Genomic DNA, 23752 nt, shown 5'->3' on the forward strand with positions numbered 1-23752 from the left:
ATGTACTTTACTGTCAGCTCACTTCAACACCGTTACTGCACAAACACGTTCGTGTTATTTTCGGTTTCCGCACATTCATTATCGTTCTCAGAATACCGTACATTACACATGTTTGCAAAGTGTTTATCAAAGTTTTCGTTTATTAAGGGCTTCGCTTCGCGTCGGTTTGTAATAGTCACACGTGACGTCACATCCAAAAAAGTTCCATCGCTACAGTGTGTTCCAGAGTTTATGCGCGATACACACTATCTGAGTTTCAAGTAACAACACTTCACTTTGTTCCACTTTAGCGGATCATTACATCACTTCAATGTTGTCGTATGGGTGAGTACACAAATTAAATTCACTTGACACTAAGAGTGCCGTCCAACCGACGTTAGTGAAAAGTGTATGTATTTATTTCAATAGTTGAAATAGTATTAACATGTATACAACGTCTCTTAATAACACATATTTCTTTTTGATCTTACATAAAGAGTCTTCCTGTGAAATACACATTTACGTGCACTACTTCCCCACTCACAGTTCTGTTTGTCACAGACAACTTACTACTCCGGTCACGTCGGTACGTGTTATGTCACTTACAATCGAGATCAAAAGAAAACCCTACAGCTTATGTACTATGTTTTAGGTACCAACTGTATCATATACATAGTGTTTTATATTCGATAGCTTTCTAACTTTTTCCTCTTACCATTCTTCACGACATTAATTTCGTTGTGTGGCTGTTTGCGGTATTCAAGCCTAGCTTTACAGTGTTTTGTCACTATGTATTGCGAGTTTATTCATTACTACTGGAGCTAAGGGCATCACTGACTGTTTTTACCTCACACAAACTGGTGTGTACCGTTGAAATTAGTCGCGAGAGTTAGTGCAGAATACGAATCTGCTTATGGCACAGCGTTGCCATTCCACTACTACCGGACTCAAATCTCAATAGTTCTAGCATTTCAATTATAAAGACACGACTCACGGTAGCTTGCTGTTTATGTTTGCAAACTACATGCTAGGAATAAACAGAAAAGTATTATATCCTACTAATCATTGCATCTGGACAAAACTTAAAATCTACTAATAGAAAAACTTTGACATCTGTATGGCCTATGCCTTACTTTCTTTACTTAGAGTTGCATACCAAAAGAAATGGAATAATTGCAACCATGAGAATGGCACTAAGATTAGATCAAAATGAGATTCTTGTTACTTTTTTCTTCATAATGTTAATGTAACGATTTTAATTAAAAGATTATTTCTGAATTTCTACTACTATTGTGAAAGGTTGTTGTTCAGCAAAAGGTTTATTAAGATCTACTTATACACACGAAGAAAATAAATTTGTCTTAAGACTACTGTGTACACTGTGGGAAGTATTACATACTAACATATTTACAAATTCTCATAATATTTACATAGGTACATCCACTCTAGGAAATGTTTGCTCAGTAAAATATTTCTTTATATCTTGTTGTAATATGCGACGGATTTCATTCACTACAGCTTCTCTGTTGCCCCACGGGGCAGAATAGGTAGAGTGGCAAAATGTTTCCTGAGGCTTTACTTGCTCCTTTAATTATACTGGGCCTTTCATCAAAAACAGGTATATATTTGTTTCATAGGTTAATTAGTCTGTTTTGTTCTACAGTGCTTAAAGAAACTGATTCACAACTTTGCTTCGCATTTCCTGTCTGCAAGACTGCACATCAAACTGCTGTTGACTGGGCTGTGCTTGATATGACAACAGGAAATGGATTGTCACATTCGGACTCCTTGACATAACATACTGTGAACCGGCTTGCTTTTAATGAATGGTAGGGCTCTCCCCTTCCCATTCACTTTTAACACACATTTGCCACATGAAAGGTTAATTACTGCATCTCTTTCTTGTAAGGTATCTACTCCCCATATGCAGCTCAGTGATAAACATTCACAAACAAGGAATGTGCCCTCTATAGCTCCATTACCTTCCTCAACTAATACATGAGTCTGCATACGTACTCCCTTCGACTTATTCCCAAACGCACCAATGATCCTACAATTGTGTACCGGCAGCCTATGTGGTGTCTGAAGTTCACAAATCTTATTATAGAATTCTAAAGCCATACAACTTGTAGCCACGCCTGTGTCAACAGTAACTGTGGTTGGTATTCCACCTACTACTGCATGGATTGTTTCCTTTTCCGTTAGTTTACCCAAACGGTTTTCTTCGCAAAGTTCATCACTCAGATTTTTGCATGAGTATCTCTTATTAAATATACGCTCTCATGACATTTGTCCCCTGCTTCTTCCGCTACCGCCATATGAGAGCTGTAGGAGGTCACATTTAGTTTCACGCCTCTGAAGTGCTGGGTGTCGTGTTGCCCACCACTTCTATAACTCTTACTGGTGGCTGTTGCCTCCAGTTTTGTCCAGAATTGTTGTGTTCAGCGGCACTGTTCGGTGGTTCAGGAGCGCTACCTGACTGTGTATTGGTTCCTGTGTTAGGATGCCAATTACTGTTTAACTGCTGTGGTATCGGTTGCCAGCGGTTTGGTTGATTACTGTTATTACTATTGTAATTACCGTTCCCTGGATGATATCTGTTGTTATGCCCACGCCTCTTATTAAGAGGAGGAGAATTTTTTCCATCCCTTGGTCCTAGATTATTGATACCATTGTAAGATTGAGGCAAACTGCTTCCCACTTTTGTTACTATTACCGTTTTTATTGTGGTATTGGTAATAGTTATTACTGTTGCTACTCAATACTTGAGCATTACTTCCCCCGTTCAATTTCACTTCTTCACGCAACAGGTCAATAGAATCAAGCGTTGACATGAAAAGTTCTACATCTGAATCTGGCACATGAAGTAGTTTTTCTTTTATTGATATAGGGAATTTCGATTTTAAAAGCCATATGACTTCTTGTTTGGGCATTGGTTCATCCCAGTATTTCGTCTTGTTTATATACTCCTCAAAATATTTACTCAGTGTACCTGCTTTACTATTGTACGTCTCGGGATTATATACCTCATGCCTTAAACGTTCTTGTGTTTTTGCTGACCAATACTTATTTAGAAAAGCTTTCTCAAATTCCTCATAAGTATGGCAATAATCTTTTACTTCATTCGCCCGTAAGGATCCATCACCTTGAATATGGTTAGTGACAAACTGTATTTTCTGTTTACCGTTCCATGACGTTAGTAGTATACCACAGAAGCTTTTGATAAAGCTGGCAGGGTGTGGTATTTTGTGATCTGGTGTAAGATTTTGGAATTGTCTGTATTTTAGTAAACTCTCTTCCACAAGTACAGGGCTATTACAAATGATTGAAGCGATTTCATAAATTCACTGTAGCTCCATTCATTGACATATGGTCACGACACACTACAGATACGTAGAAAAACTCTCAAAGTTTTGTTCAGCTGAAGCCGCACTTCAGGTTTCTGCCGCCAGAGCGCTCGCGAGCGCAGTGAGACAAAATGGCGACAGGAGCCGAGAAAGCGTATGTCGTGCTTGAAATGCACTCACATCACTCAGTCATAACCGTGCAACGACAATTCAGGACGAAGTTCAACAAAGATCCACCAACTGCTAACTCCATTTGGCGATGGTACGCGCAGTTTAAAGCTTCTGGATGCCTCTGTAAGGGGAAATCAACGGGTCGGCCTGCAGTGAGCGAAGAAACGGTTGAACGCGTGCGGGCAAGTTTCACGCGCAGCCCGCGGAAGTCGACGAATAAAGCAAGCAGGGAGCTAAACGTACCACAGCCGACGGTTTGGAAAATCTTACGGAAAAGGCTAAAGCAGAAGCCATACCGCTTACAATTGCTACAAGCCCTGACACCCGATGACAAAGTCAAACGCTTTGAATTTTCGGCGCGGTTGCAACAGCTCATGGAAGAGGATGCGTTCAGTGCGAAACTTGTTTTCAGTGATGAAGCAACATTTTTTCTTAATGGTGAAGTGAACAAACACAATGTGCGAATCTGGGCGGTAGAGAATCCTCACACATTCGTGCAGCAAATTCGCAATTCACCAAAAGTTAACGTGTTTTGTGCAATCTCACAGTTTAAAGTTTACGGCCCCTTTTTCCTCTGCGAAAAAAACGTTACAGGACACGTGTATCTGGACATGCTGGAAAATTGGCTCATGCCAGAACTGGAGACCGACAGCGCCGACTTCATCTTTCAACAGGATGGTCCTCCACCACACTTCCATCATGATGTTCGGCATTTCTTAAACAGGGGATTGGAAAACCGATGGATCGGTCGTGGTAGAGATCATGATCAGCAATTCATATCATGGCCTCCACGCTCTCCCGACTTAACCCCATGCGATTTCTTTCTGTGGGGTTATTTGAAAGATTCAGTGTTTAAACCTCCTCTACCAAGAAACGTGCCAGAACTGCGAGCTCGCATCAACGATGCTTTCGAACTCTGCGCCGAGTGTGGGAGGAACTTGATTATCGGCTTGATGTCTGCCGAATCACTAAAGGGCCACATATCGAACATTTGTGAATGCCTAAAAAAACTTTTTGAGTTTTTGTATGTGTGTGCAAAGCATTGTGAAAATATCTCAAATAATAAAGTTATTGTAGAGTTGTGATATCGCTTCAATCATTTGTAATAGCCCTGTATATTAGAGAGAGAAGTGGCCGCCCCCTGTTCACAAGCTACGTGAACGGTTTGCGGACTGGGCATTGTATCCGAGCAATTAATAGGTATTGTTGCTCGAGATGTCGCAAGCTGCGCCTGTGGCAACTTACTGACACGTAAATCAGCCTCGCCTGCTGCGTTTTTTATCGCTGCCAGCTCCCTTTCTAACGAGTCTACTTCTTGTGTAAGTGTCTGTTTCCATTTGGAAACCTGTTCGGAGTTTTCAGCTAACATGTTTGCTACAGACAAAGCTTCGTTTGTCGTTTTCTTTACGGTTACAGGCTGTTCGTTCCGTAAACATTCTTGAAACTGGTCGTCTTTCACATTCAACCAGTTTATAAAGTCAAGAGTAAACTGACTGCCTTTCTCTACAAACGTCGCTTCTACAGATTTCTCCTGTTCGATAGCGAGTGCCTGTACCTGTGTAGCTATTTGCTGCACATAATTTTCTAATCTACTTTGTGCTGCATTAACTTGTGCGACCTGCTGGGTTACATCATTCACAGCTTCGGGCAAGTGCTTGTATGTTCTTCGCATTTCGTCAAATTCATCGCTAATATTTTTGAAGTTAGTTTCAGTCTTACTGAATTTTCTATCAATATAATGTATCTTAAATACACCAAAGAAACAGTCCGGTTGATGAAGTTAATTATAGAGAACCAGGGTCTGGAAGTACCGCAAATACATTTATGAACGATACACAACTTGTCACATTTTACAAATTGGTGCAGTGGTAAAATAAATGATGCAGTAATGGACAAATGACTGAGAGTCTATCCCTGATACATTAATTGAAAGTGAAATTTACAATTTACATGCAGACATAAGTTCTATCAATTATAAGATTAGCTTCACCATGGAAAAAAGCAAAATTTTTAAACATTTGCAATAAGGCTTATAACAAAATAGATCAACGAATACCACAGACTGACGACCGATACATTAAAATACCAAACATCATATCAGTCGAACTAACAGAAATAGGCATCACTTAGACACATGCGCCAATAACTGCACACATTACCACTAGGCACAGACAGCCACCAAATAGAACTGAATACCGCACTATAACTAGCAACAGACAGTCGATACAGTTACCATGTAGTAATAATTTTGAGGAATAAAATTACGAATCACTCAGTTGTTACCACAAAAAGACGAAATCTTACCTACACAAACGTTGAATTCACGAGTATAGCAACTACTCAGAGTGAGAAAGAAAATTAAAACAATACATGGCATACAATGACACGCAACCTCATACATTCACACACACACACACACACACACACACACACACACACAAACGCGCGTGCGGGCGCTTACGTATATTTGAATAAATTAGAAGATAACGCATGTGGACATGGGAGATAACAAGATGAAATTAAATTTGACACCAGAAATTACAGAAAACGTGCTCAACTTCTGGTTGTACTCTGACAGCAACACTCGAATGAAGTTACCTCTAGGGAGTCGGATATGGAAATCACTTGCGTAATCAATAAGAAACAACTGATCGCCGTACAAGAAAACTATTAAATTCAACACCCATAACAGAAAAGAAGGAACTCACAAGTGATCTGACAATCCTGGTAATCGACCATTTTTTTATTATTATAAATCACATGGTACAATGTCAGATGTAGACAGATGATCATACATCTTCTCATCACACATTACCGCAACCCTCAATTCACATCGCACATTCATCCTTCCTTCACTTCTGGGCGGCTAAATTATCTCTCAGATTCACAGCCATTCTCATCTTCCTACATCACATACGTCCTCTGAATACCGGATACACGGTCCTTAATTTTCACACACATATAGACACCAACTGCCTGTCTCTGTCTCTCTCTCTTTTTCTGTCTGTCTCCTTTGTTGACTGGCTGTATTTTCTAAGTATTTAACAAACACTGTTTCATGATTTACCTAGATATTGCAGTATGTGTTCTTTCTGTTTCATATCCACAAAATTTATTTTTGCCCAGATATTTGTGTGAATGGACTAATCCCAGTTGGGACTCAATATTGTAGACACAGTACAGTTTGAGTTTTCGCTTTGTCAAGTACTCACATTACTTTAAAGCAAGTTGCCAATCTCTGTAACACTTTGAAAACATATCACGATTCGATAGAACATTAGGCAGTTTCTTTTCAGTCAGCATTTGTCAGTACTCCATCGTCTGTAGAAATCTCAGGTTGCGATAACATAATCTGCAAGGTCATTAATATACGATTAAGCGTCCTAATACACTTGACACTAACTTTGATTTCACTCACAGCCTTTATATATGACTAGAATTTCTTTCGATTTTGTGAAAGTTCTTCGACAATATTCTGCTATGCTAATCGTCGTAGGCTTTATGCATTGCCCTCTTGACAGTGAAACACACGTTCAGTTCAATATCTCCGTGTCTATAGTCCTGTGTTTTGTTTAACATCTGTTATGCAATAGTCCATTGCCTTACAAATTTATTTATAGAGGCTGTATACCATCATCAATTATTCTACTTGCTTCATATATACTCACCCTACTACGTCTTTATCTAGCTTACAGAAGAGGTAAGTCTTCATATTTGTTTTAGCTGTCTTTGGGCTTTTGTAAATATTGTTGCCTGAATTACTTTTCGTTCAGTGATACCAGTTTCTAGGTGAATGTTCTCAGTGAGGCCATATCCTATTTTTTCCATTATGAATGAACTTCTGAAGTATCTGTTCAATGTGTTAGGTTCGTACCAAAGTTTATACCGTTTTTGTTTCGCATGTTGATATTCTGGTTGTTTTGGGTTAATATATCGATTGTCATTTTTATTTGTAGATTATTGTTGCTATTTGAGTTTGCATTTTGTCGTATTGCCATTTGAAGATAGTGAATGGAGCTTGGGCACTAGAAAACGAAGAGCTGGGTGGAGAAATCGAAACATTTCCGACACATTCGTTTAAATTCAACAGAGGTGTGAAAGTAGTGGAGTCACATGTGTAAGGGGATAATGCCACTGGACGGAGTACGGCATGAAAATAGTTTTGACATTAGTGACTGCACATTCAGGAAGACCTTCAAGGTCTGATGAAGATGCTTTAAAAACATTAATCCACAATAATCCACATCATTGTACTAGAGAACTGAAAAAGTGATGAAATGTGATTACTTCACTATCGTGAGGCATTTGAATGCAATGAGGAAGGTTCAAAAATCGGGTGTACGGGTACCGCATGCTCGAGGCCAAAACCAAAAAAATCTGCTGGTGGACAAATGTGCCCGTCGGCTTCGTCGTCATCAACGCCGACCATTCCTATCCTGTATCGTTACTGGGGATGAGAAATTGTGTCATTATACTAACATAAGGAAAACAAAGAAACTTTTTAGCCCGAACGAAACAGCATCTCCCCGTACAAAATACGGGTGCTCGTCCACAAACGATACTGTTATTCATCTGTTGGAACAGTGATGGTGAGGTGTACTACGAATTACTTCCCCGAAGTGCAGACCTCACTGCTGGTGATGGTTGTTGTTAACAACTGAGACGTCTTGCAGACGTAGTCCAAGAACAGTGACCAGCAAGACTGTGTAAAGTGATGTTATTCCACGATAACGCTCTCCCTCAATATAGCAGAGTGATAAAAAACACTATACAGTAGTTGGTTTGGGAAGTCACACCGCACGCATCTAGTTCACCTGATTTTGCGCGCTGAGATTTTCACTTTTTCTGCTTACTGTCGAACAGCCTTGAAGGATCTTTTCTTCCGAACGAAAATGCGCACCGAAGATGGTTCGACGAGTTCTTGTCCACAAAAACACGTGATTTCTACAGTTGCGAAATCGAAAAATCACACCAGCATTGGCAGACTGTTGTACATAGTGGAACAGAATATATTAATGATGACTTCAGTTTCTGTTATGTATATCTGTTGTGTTTATTTAACTTATGGAAAAGTGCTATGAACCTATGCACCGACCTAACAATTTTGAGAGTGTGCATTTCACAGAGTTTCGCGGGATGCAAATTTTCTGTAGTTTCTGCTCCGCTATTGCAGTAAAAATACATTAACTCTTAAATATAAACCTGTGGCGTATTTCATATCGACAAAAATTGAAAAAAATTCAATCGACGGTAATGTGAACAAAAGAGCGAGGTGTAACGCACCCTCTCCTGCTTTCGTCTCTAAGTTAGTACAGACTCCAAACAGAAACGAGTGATACTCTTTCAGTTACTGAAAAAAGAAAGATCTAGTCTTATAGAAAGAAAATAAAAATATGTGTTTGAAACAAAACATTTAAATAATGTTGGAAACGGACAATCATAATTACAAAGTGAATAATATCATAAAAACACTGAAGAAATACTTCTTGACGTATATAATAAAATCCATACTTCTACCTCTTCATTTAGTTTTATGCAAGTACAGTAAACTATTCCTTATAGGCTTAACAATATGTGTAAGGTCCTGAACGCTTGCATCGTGACTTACTCACAACCATTAGGTGGTCCTCAACTTTACAGTCATAATTGTTAGATTAGATACACCAAATAGCTGCTAATAACGAGTAACCTTTATTTACAATTACATCAGACTGTTTTGGCTTTATCGCCATTTTAAAGTACCTGCAATTACAATTTTGGTGAGAATAGGTATGGATGTAAATGTCATCCATTTCAAAGTAGCTGTCTTGTACTCACGTCTAGATTCATGTGACGTCCATATTGCGTCGTTAGTGGATTGTTTTGTAACTGTAACTGCTTTAATAAGATCGTAAATATTGTTGTCAAGATGTTAAAATTAAAGGTTAATTACGACGTGACAGCTGTTTGACATTTCCGCTATTACGACGCTATATGTTTTATAAAGATTGTACAGATGAACAGCGATATTATATTACTAACTAAAATTTGTTACGATTATCTTTGGTTGTTGCGTATGTTACTTCCGACTTACCCATTTTCGTGTTGTATAAGTTCAATAAAGTTTTTAAGGTAGCATTTGCTTCTAAATTCTGTATGTTCGTTTAATATTTCCTGTGGGTATTTTGTCGTGTACATATAAATTTCTAATTCCTCAAGAATGTTCATTGCAAAACCTTTTGTCTTCTCGGGATAATCTGCATTTCATTTTCGATCGTGTCAGCAGCGTACTTTTGATTTTTCAAGTGTAAAAGAAGCTCAACTCATTATATTCGCTCCCTCTAGTATGTTCTTTAAATCTCACGTTAAAATTTCTTCCTGTTTGTTCGATGTAAAAGCTATTACAGCTGACACATGTTATTTTATATATGCCTGGGTTATATTTCGATGTTCTAGTGGTGGCGGAAAGCGATTTTATTGAAAGGTTGTTATTAGTTCCAAAGGCTAGTCGAATATTTGTGGCATTAATTTTGTTGGAGATTCTACCAAGGTAGACGGCCGGTACTTATCTTATTTTATGTGGCGGTGATGTTTCTCGAGCTAGGCATATCTCGCTATGTATTGTGTTCTGCTGTTGTGTTTTATATTTGTAATATAATTTTGTGATTATGTTGAGGTCAAAATATGTGTAGAGGCTATATAACAAATTGTGTTAAGTTCTTCTTGAATTGCTGGGTTTTCTAATGGGAGGTTATTTAATCTATGAATCATTCAATGGAAAATTGTAGTTTATGAGCCACTGGGTGACAGGAATTGTCATTTATAGTAATGTCAGAAATGGTATTATTTCTATAGATATCAAATGTGTGGCGATTATTATTTTAGCCAATTGTGAGGTCTAGATAGTTAGTGGTACTGTCTTTCTCAGTTTCCATAGTTAATTTCATTTAAGGGTGTAGTTGGTTGACTTTTTGGTATCTACCAACATGAGGGTATCATCAACATACCTAAAATAGTATACAATTTCGTTGAGAATAGGCCAATCTGAGTTAAGGAGTTTATTTTCCAGAGAATGTAGCAAAACATCGGCTAATTTGCCTGCTACACTACTACCGATGGCTACTCCATCTGCTTGAGTATAAATTTTGTTGTTAAATTCAAAATAATTTTGTACTTATGCTGTTTCCAAAAGAATAATTTCAAGTGCTCCAGCCATGGATATTTTCCTATATTGTAACAGGTTATATTTTATTATATGGATTGTTTCCTGTACTGGCACATTGGTGTATAGATTAGTGACATCAAATAAAACAAATTTACCATTAGGTGGTATTTGAATGACTTTTATATCTCTTACCAGACTACGCAAATTTTACATTGTGTACTTTTGGTTGAATGTATAAAGTTTTGTTATTAGAGTGTTTAGTTTTTTGCTTATCAGATATGCTGGGCTATTTATGCAATTAATTCCAATCCGAATGGGAACTGTCGGTTTATGTGTCTTTGGTTTGGCTCCTAATTTTGATGTTGTTGGATTCATTACTGTGCATGTTCTTTCCTCATCGTCAGTGAGAATGGTATTACAGTTTTTGATGACTCTCTTAATTTTAGCTGCACGTCTGTTGATAGAATTTTGTGCTAATTCTGTGATATTGCTAGGTTCAAAGAATGAAATGACCTTATCTAAATAGTCGTTTTTGTTAAGTATGACCACACTATTCCCTTTATCAGCTTTTAATGCTATAGCATCATTTAATAGCCGTTTATGGTTTACGTTGTGTCGAATTTTCTGTTCTGTCTTGGTCTGGTATTTGTTGGTATTCTAACTGCTTAATCCCCTGTCTATAATGTTTGTAATATTAACTGAAATTTCATTTTGTTTTCTGTATGAGAGATTAGCTACATCTATTGCAACTTTAGCAGTGGCTATCAAATGCTTTACAGAATTTTCCTGTAGTGCTGGGGCTATGTTGTATTTCAGACCTTTAGTAAGGAGATTTGTTTCGTTATATGTGAATTCTGTATTTGTGAAATTTTCTAAATGTGGGGAAAACTGAAAATCAGATTCAAATTCATGTGTGGATTGTGTATGTGATGCTGGATGTGTACAGGTTTTTCGTGTTTCTTGTTATTGCTACGCCGAATATGTCTGTTTGTGTTCCATATATATCTCTCTAAAAACTGTGCAGTGTAATGAAAAGTTAAAGGTGTTACACTGTTACTTAACTTTAGATGTGCTACATAGAATTCTTGATTCAATGTTTCTTTTCTACGTAATTTGTCCTCTACTTCTTGTCTTATCCACAGTCTTCCTGACAGGTCTTGGTTTGAAGTACAAGATATTGTATTGCTGTCACTTACGGTCATAGTTTATTGTCCTAATTAAAGTTCTAAACAGTAGAGCTATCAATTCTAGGTGTGGTTTTTAATGGATTCCAACATTTCAACAACTGTGTAATTACGTTTGTATGCATGACGTGAGGAAATGGGACAGCATGAGATATAGGCCTACTGCATATCAGACAGTAATGAAACTGTATGTGATGTGGCAGTCGTAAATCATTTCTTAATTGCAAGAACTCACATGCTGAGTCGTCTACCATGATGTCAGAAATACGGTTTATGGGAATTTTGTTAAGAACAATGAACAGTGGCATCTTACATTGAATTAAATGATAATTTCAGCACCTACAGAAAATGATGATTATTGACATATGGATTACTGGTGCGAGTATTTCATAAAGCTGAGAAGAAGCAGGAAAGTAATGAAATTTCAAATATACAGTTCTTGTATTACAACAGTAAGCGAGAATTTCCAGCAAACTATAATACTAAAATCTACAACTTGTTAAATTAGATAAAAACATACGGAGGTGTCTTCGACAGTGTGACAAACTACTGAAAACTTTTCCGAAAAAGTCAAACTAGTCATCAAATATCATCCGATAACTTTCAAGACGGTACAACGCTTAGCAACAGGATGAAATTTCTTCAACGACTCGAAGATTTTTACTTGGTTCAGTAGGTAGAACAGAAACGTAAATAAGCATTGAAAACAAAAAATGAATCCGATATGACATGTATAAAACACACGCAGGTATGAAGAAAGGAACGTCGTCTCTGGATTGCGACGATTCAACACATGTGGTTAAAGCCAAAGGCGGAGGGAAAAGTGTTCATGAAGAATGATTGTTCACCAAAGCTGGAATTGTTAATGCACTATTTGGAAAGAACAGTGACAGACAAGACAAAGTGTTGCAGCCTTATGGACAGTATCGTCACCACAGGTGTTCGATTTCCATCACACAAAATAGCACTCTCCCTGTATATGGGGACACAAAACAGTAGATTGTTCGCAAGGCGTGAGGGAAAGTATAGATCTGAATACTTCGTATGGGTGAAGTCGTTGGCTTCCGTATGTATTTAGAAAGATTTTGCTCCAGATTCAGCAAAAACTGTTGTGTCAACAATCATGGGACAAATGGCTCTGAGCACGATGGGACTCAACAGCTATGGTCATCAGTCCCCTAGAACTTAGAACTAATTAAACCTAACTAACCTAAGGACAGCACACAACACCCAGTCATCACGAGGCAGAGAAAATCAACAATCATGGGACAAGATCGTGATTCAATCTACAATGGAATTCCGAAAAACATACACGTTGTACTGCTGCATTCATTACAGTTTCCCGATGTTAGGGGAAATTCAAAGGTCGAAGATGAGTCAGGAAAATGTGTTCCATATCATGAAAGCTACATGTATCAGTCCAAGAGAATGTTTGCAGATTTTTTATATAGCAAAATTAAGAAAGAATATATGCTAATGGAGTATATCGTAACCATTTTCCTTGACCTGATGAGGTTTTTATTTAACCTGTAGCGCAGGTAAGCTTTCGGAAGATCTGAAACAACTTCATAGAAGATATTTCAAAATAGGCCTCAATATCAATCGTAAAAACACTAGAATATGTATTAATACATCCTAAACAAAACAGTACAGATCAACATTGAAGTAATAGACATGACTGAATGACGAGATTTAGATGCAGGTCAGTCGAAGCGGACGACTAGATTTATAAAGTACAAACAGGAGAATTTTTTATAAAATTAAACACTGTTTCAAAATCAAGAAGCTGCAGGGAAACGAAAACACAAATGACCAAGAAAAAAAGTTATGCACTTTAATATAGGTAACGAAGCTTATATCATCCGCTGCTGGTGCAGATGATATAAGATAGGATGCCTGGCCTAAGATGCTTGAAATAATCTCCGAGCCAGTTTTATTTTGGTCCCCCCGCAGTTTGTCTTAAATGTGAAGTCTACCGTCCACATGCATTATTGGCCTTACCTGTGACACTGATACTTGGAAAATTATGCCGAGAACATTCAAAATCAGAGAATTGTGAAGCGAGCAATGGGAGGACGCGTGTTACAAATTAATGAGACAGTCTGAGGATGAAATAGATCACATTTAACACTGAATTGGAAGTTTTAGAGAGTACTATAAAGAAAATCAAATGGAGATGGGTAGAACATGTAGCTGGGTAAATGGATAGTAGGAGTATCGTGGATGTCTTTGCTAGATTCCAAGAATTATGAAAAGAGATAGTAGATGCAGGCAGGAGCAGCAAGCAGGATGCACATCACTGATGACTAGGGATACATAGTTCGACCACTGTATGGAAGGGCAGATAACAACACTACAAATATTAAATGATGCGCAAATAGTGAGCCATATTAACTCACCACATTGCTTACTCTGGCTTTTCTGGAATGACATAGTGGCATCCACAAAAACATCATCTAACATGACGTTTAAACTATTCGCTCTTCTTCTGTTGTATGAGTATCTAGCGGCTACGAGGTAGTGGAATGAAAACGATACTGTTGGGAAAGAAAATAAGTAAACTGTTTCTTATTTCAAAAGTAATCGTCATAATTTTTAATAAATTTCTCAGTATGAGAAGACTGTCATTGCCTTTAACAAAAAATGTATCTCTTTACTTCTGGAACCATGATGGTATACAGCCACGCACGTCTTCGTCCGAAGCAAATTGACGGCCACAAATGACTTTCTCCATGGCTCCAAAAATACGGAAATCGTATGGGGAGAGATCAGACTGTGATGTTTGGGGAGTTCGCAGCGACACTTCTGCAGCGCAGTCGAAACAACAGGCATGTCAAATCCGAAAAAGTCATGATGAACTTGTTTTCTGAATGCACAAGCGCGCTGGTCATTGACTTTCTGGAACACCGCTCTATAATTCACGTACAGCGATATGTGGAATGTTGACAAAAACTGAGCATGATCAAGTCCAGGCGCTGAAGAATGTTGCCGAACGGCATCGTTATGTTGCAGGATAATGCCACCATGTTGCCAAGATAGTTTCGACTGCGCAGCAGAAGTCTGCACTTTATACTGCACACGCACTCCTGTTTCCTACAAATCAGGTTGTAGTACTTAAACAACGTGTAAAACAGCTTCAGATTTCAGTTCCAACGTACAATTCTCTATCTATAAGAATTATAATCGAAGAGCCAATAACAATGTAGTCCCAACCGGGCTGTACTAAAAAGTTTCAACGCAACCTGCATTATTTATCATGAATGGTCATAACACGTATCCCTCTCCTCTACTCCAATCACAGCCTACTATTACAGTTGCAGTATAATCCCATCTAGCCTGCACTAAATGTATGAGAAATGTTTTGATCAAAATAATGTATCAAAGTATATGAAGTGTCTAAACTACTGAAAATGTAGTCAACTTCCGATAACAGATTTACATTCAAAGATATAAGGGTGGTGATCACAAACAGTTTCTAAAATTTCTAAATGTGCTGCCGGGTAGGCTGGGCTGAGAAATAATTGTTAAGAAAAACATTCAGTGTGTCGCACTGTTTCCGAGTTAATTAGCATTGACGCTACCCAATCAGGCCGTTGCGAACACAAATTCTTGCGGTCTACCAGATACAATTAGTATCAGTTCTTCTCATGCCGTATATGATAGCACTAGAGACTGTTCATCCTTACTATCATCCCACGTCCAGTTCTTCTATAACTTTTTTCGCTTTTAGAACACCAAAGGAAAAACAATTCTGGCGACACCGTCCTCTGCGGGTCAAAGTAATTTGCCCACACAACGTCTGACAGGCGAAATCAAATGCTAATTAAATCAGAAACGGTGCTAAATATCGAAACCTTTTTCTCAATAATTATTTCTCAGCACAATCCATTCTGCAACACTCTTGTGAGATTCTCACCCTGTTTCCAGCAATCTTGTAGCTCATTTGCAGCGGAGTATTGGAATACTTATATAACATATTTCCCATAAAAATTAAAAGCTAATATTTGCTTATAAATAGTAAATAACGAATTAGGAATACGTTGAACATATATTTTACCTTAAATACTGTTCCATAAACCTTGAAAACTCGAAAAAAAATGAACTGCTGTTACACGTCCCAGTTTCTTACTGTCACCAACCGAGGTCTCTAATTTTGAAAAGCGTCGCAAGTTTGATCTCTATACCATGAGTTGTTCTCACGATGACTAAAAGGAGTCTCTACTGCTAAAAACTTCACCTCTGTCACGTTTGTTTTTAATCACCAGTTTACGAGATTGGGAAGAACAAAGATAAGGGAAAAAACACGATCGATGAAAAGTATTACACACAAACTACTGCTGACTCGCTAAAATACATCTAATTAACTGCATCAACGTGTAATAAGTGTACCGCCACACACATGCACAATACAATTTTATTTAATGATGGAAGGATTAACATATTGGATTTTGGGAAGAAATAAGCTGCTTTATTAAGCCATACGTCTCTAAGTTCAGAAGGATGTGGATTGTTTGGAAACATACACTCGAGAGACAAACATACAGAGTGATATGTGACATTTCCAGAAACAATGTCAGAGTCGACATCTCGAAAATAACTATAATTATTTATAAATTATTTACAGCTTACGTCTCACATTTTGCAACAAAATGGTTCAAATGGCTCTGAGAACTACAGTACTTAGCAGCTGAGGTCATCAGTCCCCTAGACTTACAACTACTTAAAGCCAACTAACCTAAGGACATCACACACATCCTTGCCCAAGGCAGGATTCGAAACTGTGACCGTAGCAGCAGCGCGGTTCCGGTCTGAAGCGCCTAGAACCACTCGGCCATAACGGCCGGCACTTTACAACAACAATAAAGCTTCGTATCCAGTGTTTCAGCATCTAACTAGTGTACATTAACTATGTAAACGCACACAGTTTCCACGCTTCTCATAATATAAGAAATATCTCTATGAAAATTGGAGTAAAATAAAACTGCATTACATGTAAGACTAGCTCAGTACCTGCTGCTTCTTTTACATATCCTGAATGGTCAGCAAAGATTTTTTTTCTTTTTCTTAAAAAATTATTATATATTTTTGAACCAGTTACTAAAGTGTAAATCTACACACTATAAAAGACTTAGTGACCTTTTACATGGCTGTCATTCGTTTCATAATGAAAGTGTTCCAGTGGGTTTAATTTAATTTCATATAGTGAGTTAAAGGAAAAAGAGACAACTCTGATAAGTCGTTCTTCAGTTATTAGCGCCAGTTCTACATCTCGCACTGAACTGACCCATCTCATACGAATATTCCTGTAAATGCAATCACATTTAAAGGTGCCACCTATTTTGTCATCAGCAATGATTATTTGGTATAGTAATTCAAGTAAAAATAATTTTGTAAACATATATCAGGCCCATTGAGATATTAATGTGTTAAAAATTCATTTCTTTTGCTGTGCAGTTCCAAAAACGCTGATTTCTTGTGGTCCCTATTAAGTAGCTTTCTTTGATTAAGTTCAGCCATAGAAGTATGGTCTTTTCCGAATTTATTTCTGACCAAAAAGGCATTCTGATTCCAGAACGAAATATCTTCACAAAAATTTCGTCTCCTATTTCAGCACTTTTGGGATTGGATTTCCAACTAACACAGAGGCTTAAAAAATGCTTTAGTACATCTTTAGTAATGACTCACTTAAAACAAACTTCACTCAATCTTTCACTGCTCTGGGGGTTCAGTTTCTCAAAATCCTGAAAAACGCATGATTTCTCTTTCCTACCGAGAAACCAGGTACCAATTTTTGTAGTTCTAGCTTGAAAATTGCCTTAATAGTGACATATACTTAAAAAAATAATTCACCCTTACTTGACCCTCTTTGGAATGGAATTTCGAAAAATCCCATTTTTAAACGATCCTCACAATACAAGATCGACATATCCGCTAAACTTCAAGTTTTTGTCCTTAGATATTTGGGCTGAGCGTATCAGTCAGAAGATTACGATTTACAGAGAGATTCCACACATTGTGCAAAGCAGAATGAAGCAGCCTACTAAATCTAGCTCAATTTTAATTTTTTTCAATACTTACTTAAACACTCGGAGCTTGCATGTTGGTAAAACTGTTAGGAAATTTTAAGTTATGAAGCACTCGTTTACGAGAAAATTTTGTCAAGCGTAGCACACTTGCATTGTCTATGGACCTCTTAGCTAAACATTTTCCGGTCTCTAAAGTGTCAGTCTAGCCTATTAAAATACATGCAGCTTGCTTGCTTATTATAATATGCAAGACAGCTACGAAGATTCGAGGAAACAAAGTTTTATTAGAGTAAGATTTCGCACACTTTACTAGCTTCAAAGTAAATATTAACACATCCTAATTGTCTGCATTACTTATTAATTGTAAGAAACTATATAAATATTATTATTTTACATTATTACTCTCTGAGTCTGGTGGGAAGTTGAAATTCTGGCATCTTCTGCTTCTCTTCAAAATCTGATGAGATGTTTTGCATCCAACTGAGGCATAGAAGAGCTACTGTCTGAAATTCGGAGGAATGTCTCGTTAATGTCACATTTAAGTAATGGTAAGCGAATATAGGGAAGTTAAAGAGTTCACACTTCTTCTTCATGTTCTTCTTCTTCTCCTCCTCTGGCAAAACTTCAGTTGATGCTTTGGACTCAATAGCAGGTACAGCTGGATTAAGGGCTTAAACTGAAGTAAACACGTCTTCATTGAGTAACGGTAACAAACGCTAAGTATTGTACTTAACCTATTGATTCAGTATGATACTTGTGCGTGACGGAAAATGAAAATAGTCTGTCAGTTATTTTATATGAACCATTATGAGGAGAATGAGTTTCTATTTTTCGACAGAATCGCTGAACTATTATGAAATGTGTTCAAATATTTTTTAATGGTTTTCTTCATCGAAGTACCACCTACTTATTTTGATGCTTCAAATACGATTCTTTCAGTTTTTTTGGCTTTTTTGTGTCTTGACGGCGTCACAAGAAACCGCAAGAAAAATGAAATAAACTGGCCATACCTTTTCCTTTTAAACATGCTTGGACACTGCATCAATGCACAAGTGCAGATGCCAGTATGAAGCTGAGTAAACAAGCTGAGACTTGTTCACGCATGTTGGAAACACTGCAAGCAAATTGTTACTTATCAAGACGAGATATTGTAGTTTTTCGGCTCATTAAATAAAGCAGTACAAAGAAAGAAGAAATTTAGAGTGGTGTACAAATCTGAGAAATGATTATGAGGCTGATTTAAAAATAATACATGTAACGTTTTGAATTTGTTTGCACTAGTAAACTGTATCAAATTACTTCCAGCTACACCAAAGTACTGTATCATTTTTCTTAAAAAGCATATCAACTTGCAACGAAAGTGTATCAACTTGCCCAAAAATTGTATCAGTTAGCCCCAAAAGTGTATTTGTTTGCCCTACCCCTCCCAAATAAAAACAGCTTGCTCGAAATCTACATCAAATTATCTCTCAAACCCCATCAAATTGTCCCAGATTTAAGTCAAATAACCCCTCGAACTTCATCAATGTATTCCAAATTGCTTCAAATTACCTCTCAGACTTTATCATCTTGCCCCAAAAGTTTATTAAATTATCCCACTAACCTTACCTACTTACCCCAAACGTTTTGTTGCATCATTGCAGCTGTAAACATTAAACGTTACAGTGTAACTAAGTTCCAGACCTCCCTACCCAATTCGTTCCACACCTCTCTACCTCAGAAAACTCTGTGAAGGTAGCGGGGATCTAATACATGTGCACAGCACTGAAGATAGAGACGCTAACCGTGCTGGCGAAAAGTGCAACTCTTACCACGAAATGCTGAGGGCTCATTTTGACAATGGTCATCTATGTAAAATGTGTTTTGAAGACGATAAGAGAGTGCATACACATAGTAGTTTGAGTTAACTTGCAGCTTCCTTTTTGTCATGTACTGTGCACCAGATTTTTGTTGTAGCTACAGTAATGGCGTATTATTTTGTTGTAATAAATTAAATATCAAAGATTATTAATGTACACATTTCTGCACTTTGTTAATTGTGAAATATATATGGCCATTCTTGAAAGAATGACATTCGTTTCCATTTTTACAGTTGCATTCATTGGTATAAAACATAAAACTCTTAAGAGTGCTGCTTAACTTAAAGTTCTTATCACAAGTCCCAATAAGAAAACGTTGATTATTTTAATACATAATAAAGACAATATTTAATTAGAAGCATGCAAAGTATTTTATATCTTACAAGTAACATTATTTTTGGTTGAAATATCATAGAAATCTTCCTTATTATGTTAAACATGCAATTAATTAGCTATACAGGTAGTTTAGAAGAAAAATATTGTTCTTAAAAGTTCAAAGAGAATGAATGTGTAGTACCCGTATCAAAGTTTCGCTGAAAACGAGTGATGCTTGAGCGAAAAGATCCTAGCAGTACTTTCAATATACAAGTTTTGAGTGTTTTAATAAGTAATACACACAGGTTAGAAGCGGAAATATTTAATTTGAAGCTTCATTGTGCTGGCAAATAGTGATAAATCTCACAAAAAGTGATTTATAACAGTTTATTTTCTAGACGTACTTTGGCTTTCGGTACTTCCCTATCTGTTACTGTCTTTGGTCGTCTCTCGTCAGTGGGTTTATGAGCAATCCATGTTATTTGACAATTTAAGTGATATATTGTAATAAAATAGCTTATTCCTCCCTGAAACGGAACACCAAACCTTTCTCCCCAAAAACGAATTGTGTTGGGTATGTGTCTTTGTGGTGGTGTAATTGATTATAGACCTTTAATCGAGCCATATTTCTGAATGCAGCAACAGTTTGTTTGTAGTAGTTTCATCAATTTTATTTTTTCTTGTGATGCACTATCTTTGTTGTTCCAACGTTCCCTTCCTTCCTTACAAACATAAGCTGCTGAAAGCAAGCATATTAACAGATTGAATACACTCTACTTATTTAGATACTGAATCAACCTGAATATTTTCTGAAGCATGTTAGAAGATTATGACATTCTTACAAACATCATACAACACGTAAAGTAATTTGAGCCTTTTCCTACACTTAACCGCAACTAAACCCCAACAGTATGCGATAACTTATCAGTTGTATTTCTCTTAATTTATGTCACAATCATGTTTTACAGACAGAAATAACTTAATGAAAAACCAGCACTATGATAACCGACGTAAACATCACATTTTTGCATTGATGTGATATTTTGCAGCTATTTTAGATTATTTTGACATTTCAGATGTGGAAAATAATTTAAGGTTCTGTTGGTCCTTAGGGCGACATCGGAACATTTTTACCAATACAGTTACCTGTTGGTCAGAGGGAGAACAACTCGTGGTACAGATATTGAACTTGTGATGCTGCTGATGACACTTAATATCTAGGATGTGAAACGGGAGTCAATTTTATTTCAAATTTTCAGGGTTTCCGGAAATATATTTAAATTAGAAGTCATGTTTGACAACTACACAATCTATTGCAAGAAATTTACAAATATGATTGGTAAGACAATCTATAAACGACTTTTTTGAAGTCAATAATGCATCCATAGTTGACAACATTTTCCATATTTTAGAAAAATAATGAAAATAGTTTTAGTCCACTCAAGAAGGGGCTACGCTGTAATAGTAAAACTGGGCTCTGATTGGAGGGGAGATGTGTGTGAGATACTTTTTGACAAGTAATTCAGGTTGTTCAGATACTTTTGAGCACAGCCCAGATGGGCTACATTGCAGTTGGCTTTTGCCTTATAATACTAGGGTGTGATAGTAGGAAAGGAGAAAGAGTGGGTATACCACGCACTATTTGTGTACCATTATATGTATACAATGTATATCTTTGAATTTGAAGTCAATTCAACATTATGTCAGCGGTATATATGTGTATGTAAGTAATATAATTTGACACTATTTTTATGCCAAGGATAAAGAATGAATGTCCTTAATTTTAATGTGAGCGCAACATAATTTTTGCCACATAATTGACACTGTTTTAATACCTCCCTCTGATTCGTTGAAGTTGGGGTAGAGTACGTCACAACAAATGTAAATGACACGATTTTTACATACCATTTAAATACTACACACTGGATTGGTTGGAAAGAGGAGGGATTACTGGATGTAAAGCACAGAAAAGTTCTACTTTCATTTACTTGTACCGCAATACGACTGCCAAGAGATATTGGAGGAATGGGTTTTTAATTTCTCATTAACACAATAGGACTATTTACCCCAGTACCATGACTGGCTGGAGATATGGAATACTGCACTGTGTAATTGCTCGGAGGCAGGTATATGAGAGCAGTTTTTTTCATTTTCTGTTAAGATGGTTGGTGTGTTTCCAACTTCTTGGATTTTTCATACTGTGCTACGAATGGCTGGAGATAGCGTGAAGGGAAGGGGTAAATGGACAGTCCAGGGGGTTGGGGCATTTCATTTAAAATTGGTAATTAATATTCTGATGAGAACATACATTCACAGTCATAGATAATGTCGTGCATGACCTTAAAAAAGGTAAATGACCGAGTTTATGACCTGATTGTGGGTCTGTAAGGAATCCAGATGTGTCAGAATGTACGTAACTGAACTACTACCCCGACTGTTCTCTCTTTAGTTACACAAACTATGAACTAATACAATATTTTGTACCTTGATGTTTCAGCTCATCAGCGCATCATATTCATACTACGCCCTTCTCAACCAGATGAACGACAAATAACCGTCCCTCACCACACAGCCCAAACGTCCAGTTGGCGCAGAATGATTTATTTGGAACGACACTGGCATCTAATACTGCACACTGATCACAAAGCAAGAAAAAAGAAAGTAGTTAACTGAATAGAGCTGAACATTGTAAAACTTTATTTTTAAGATAATCCATTTGAAATTATATTTATGATGTCTGAAGATCATCGAAAAGAACTGTGTATATATTTCATGTCTTGCTGTACTTAAGTGCGACAGTAATATCTTTGGAAAATTGATTCTATTGTGAGCTAGAAAACTCAAGCTTCCAAGAACAATTAAGAAAATTCAGTTTCAAGTATTTCTCCTGTACGTGCATTTCCTTCACTTTACTGACTTTGGAACAGGCGTCTCACTCTTAATAGCTAATGGTTTTACTTCAGTGCTGGACAGTTCTGGTGCAGATTCTATAACTCTAAGCTTTAGTAACTGTTTAATTTCTCACGACACTGATGATGGCAGACTTATTCTGAAGCTATGGCCAGATTTCTGCACTGGATCGAGTTGTTCCCTGCGATATCGACGGTTTTTATGCTGGCAGCGCACGGCGCCCTGCGGTCCGCCCACGTCTGCATAGGACGCAAATTGTAAATGGGCCGCCAGCAGGGGCCTCAGCGAGGCACGCTGAATGGCTGCAGGCCTCTCCGCCCTCCAACAGGTGGCGCTGTGGACGGCGCCAGACGACGCTGTCTGCGCGGCTACTGACTGCAAGCAAATTTATTCATCCGCGCGTGCATTTCAGATGCCGCTCAATGAGTTCTTCTCCCCAAAACTCGCAAGATACGCAGGGAGTTAGCTGTTCGACGTTATCACCACAATAAAGAATTACAGGAATGGGCCCAAATGAATCGGAGACATTGCTTTAATTAACTCACAGTGATACAAGTTGGGTTTATATTTCATTTATCTGTAAATACATAAAAATGAGTTGTTTTAATCATGTATTAAATGTTTGGAGTGTTCACAGTTAGCCATGTTACCTCATACGAATTTCGTACACAAAACATCCTCCTCTCTTCAGTGCCTTGTCCTCTATCCCTCCGAGATTGAAGACCATTTCCTGGCTACTGTGGCCTGAGGATATATTTAATGTTCCACACACTGCATACCCTGTAAAACGAGCCTACGCGAATAGTAAACGGTTGTG

At 37.5% G+C, this 23752-nt stretch overlaps 1 protein-coding gene across 1 annotated transcript in view; it reads left to right on the plus strand.

Annotated features, from left to right (window-relative positions):
• LOC126095264 (odorant receptor 4-like) overlaps positions 1 to 22703 on the plus strand; it is a 44792-nt gene extending 22089 nt beyond the window's left edge. Inside the window, exon 3 of the mRNA XM_049910025.1 lies at positions 22523 to 22703. Within this exon, the coding sequence (XP_049765982.1) occupies positions 22523 to 22579 (57 nt within the window). The 3' untranslated portion in view covers positions 22580 to 22703. The remainder of the gene's footprint in view (positions 1 to 22522) is intronic.
• The last annotated feature ends 1049 nt before the right edge of the window (positions 22704 to 23752 follow it).

Source organism: Schistocerca cancellata, chromosome 8, assembly GCF_023864275.1.
Source record: "Schistocerca cancellata isolate TAMUIC-IGC-003103 chromosome 8, iqSchCanc2.1, whole genome shotgun sequence".
Taxonomy (NCBI): Eukaryota; Metazoa; Arthropoda; class Insecta; order Orthoptera; family Acrididae; genus Schistocerca; species Schistocerca cancellata.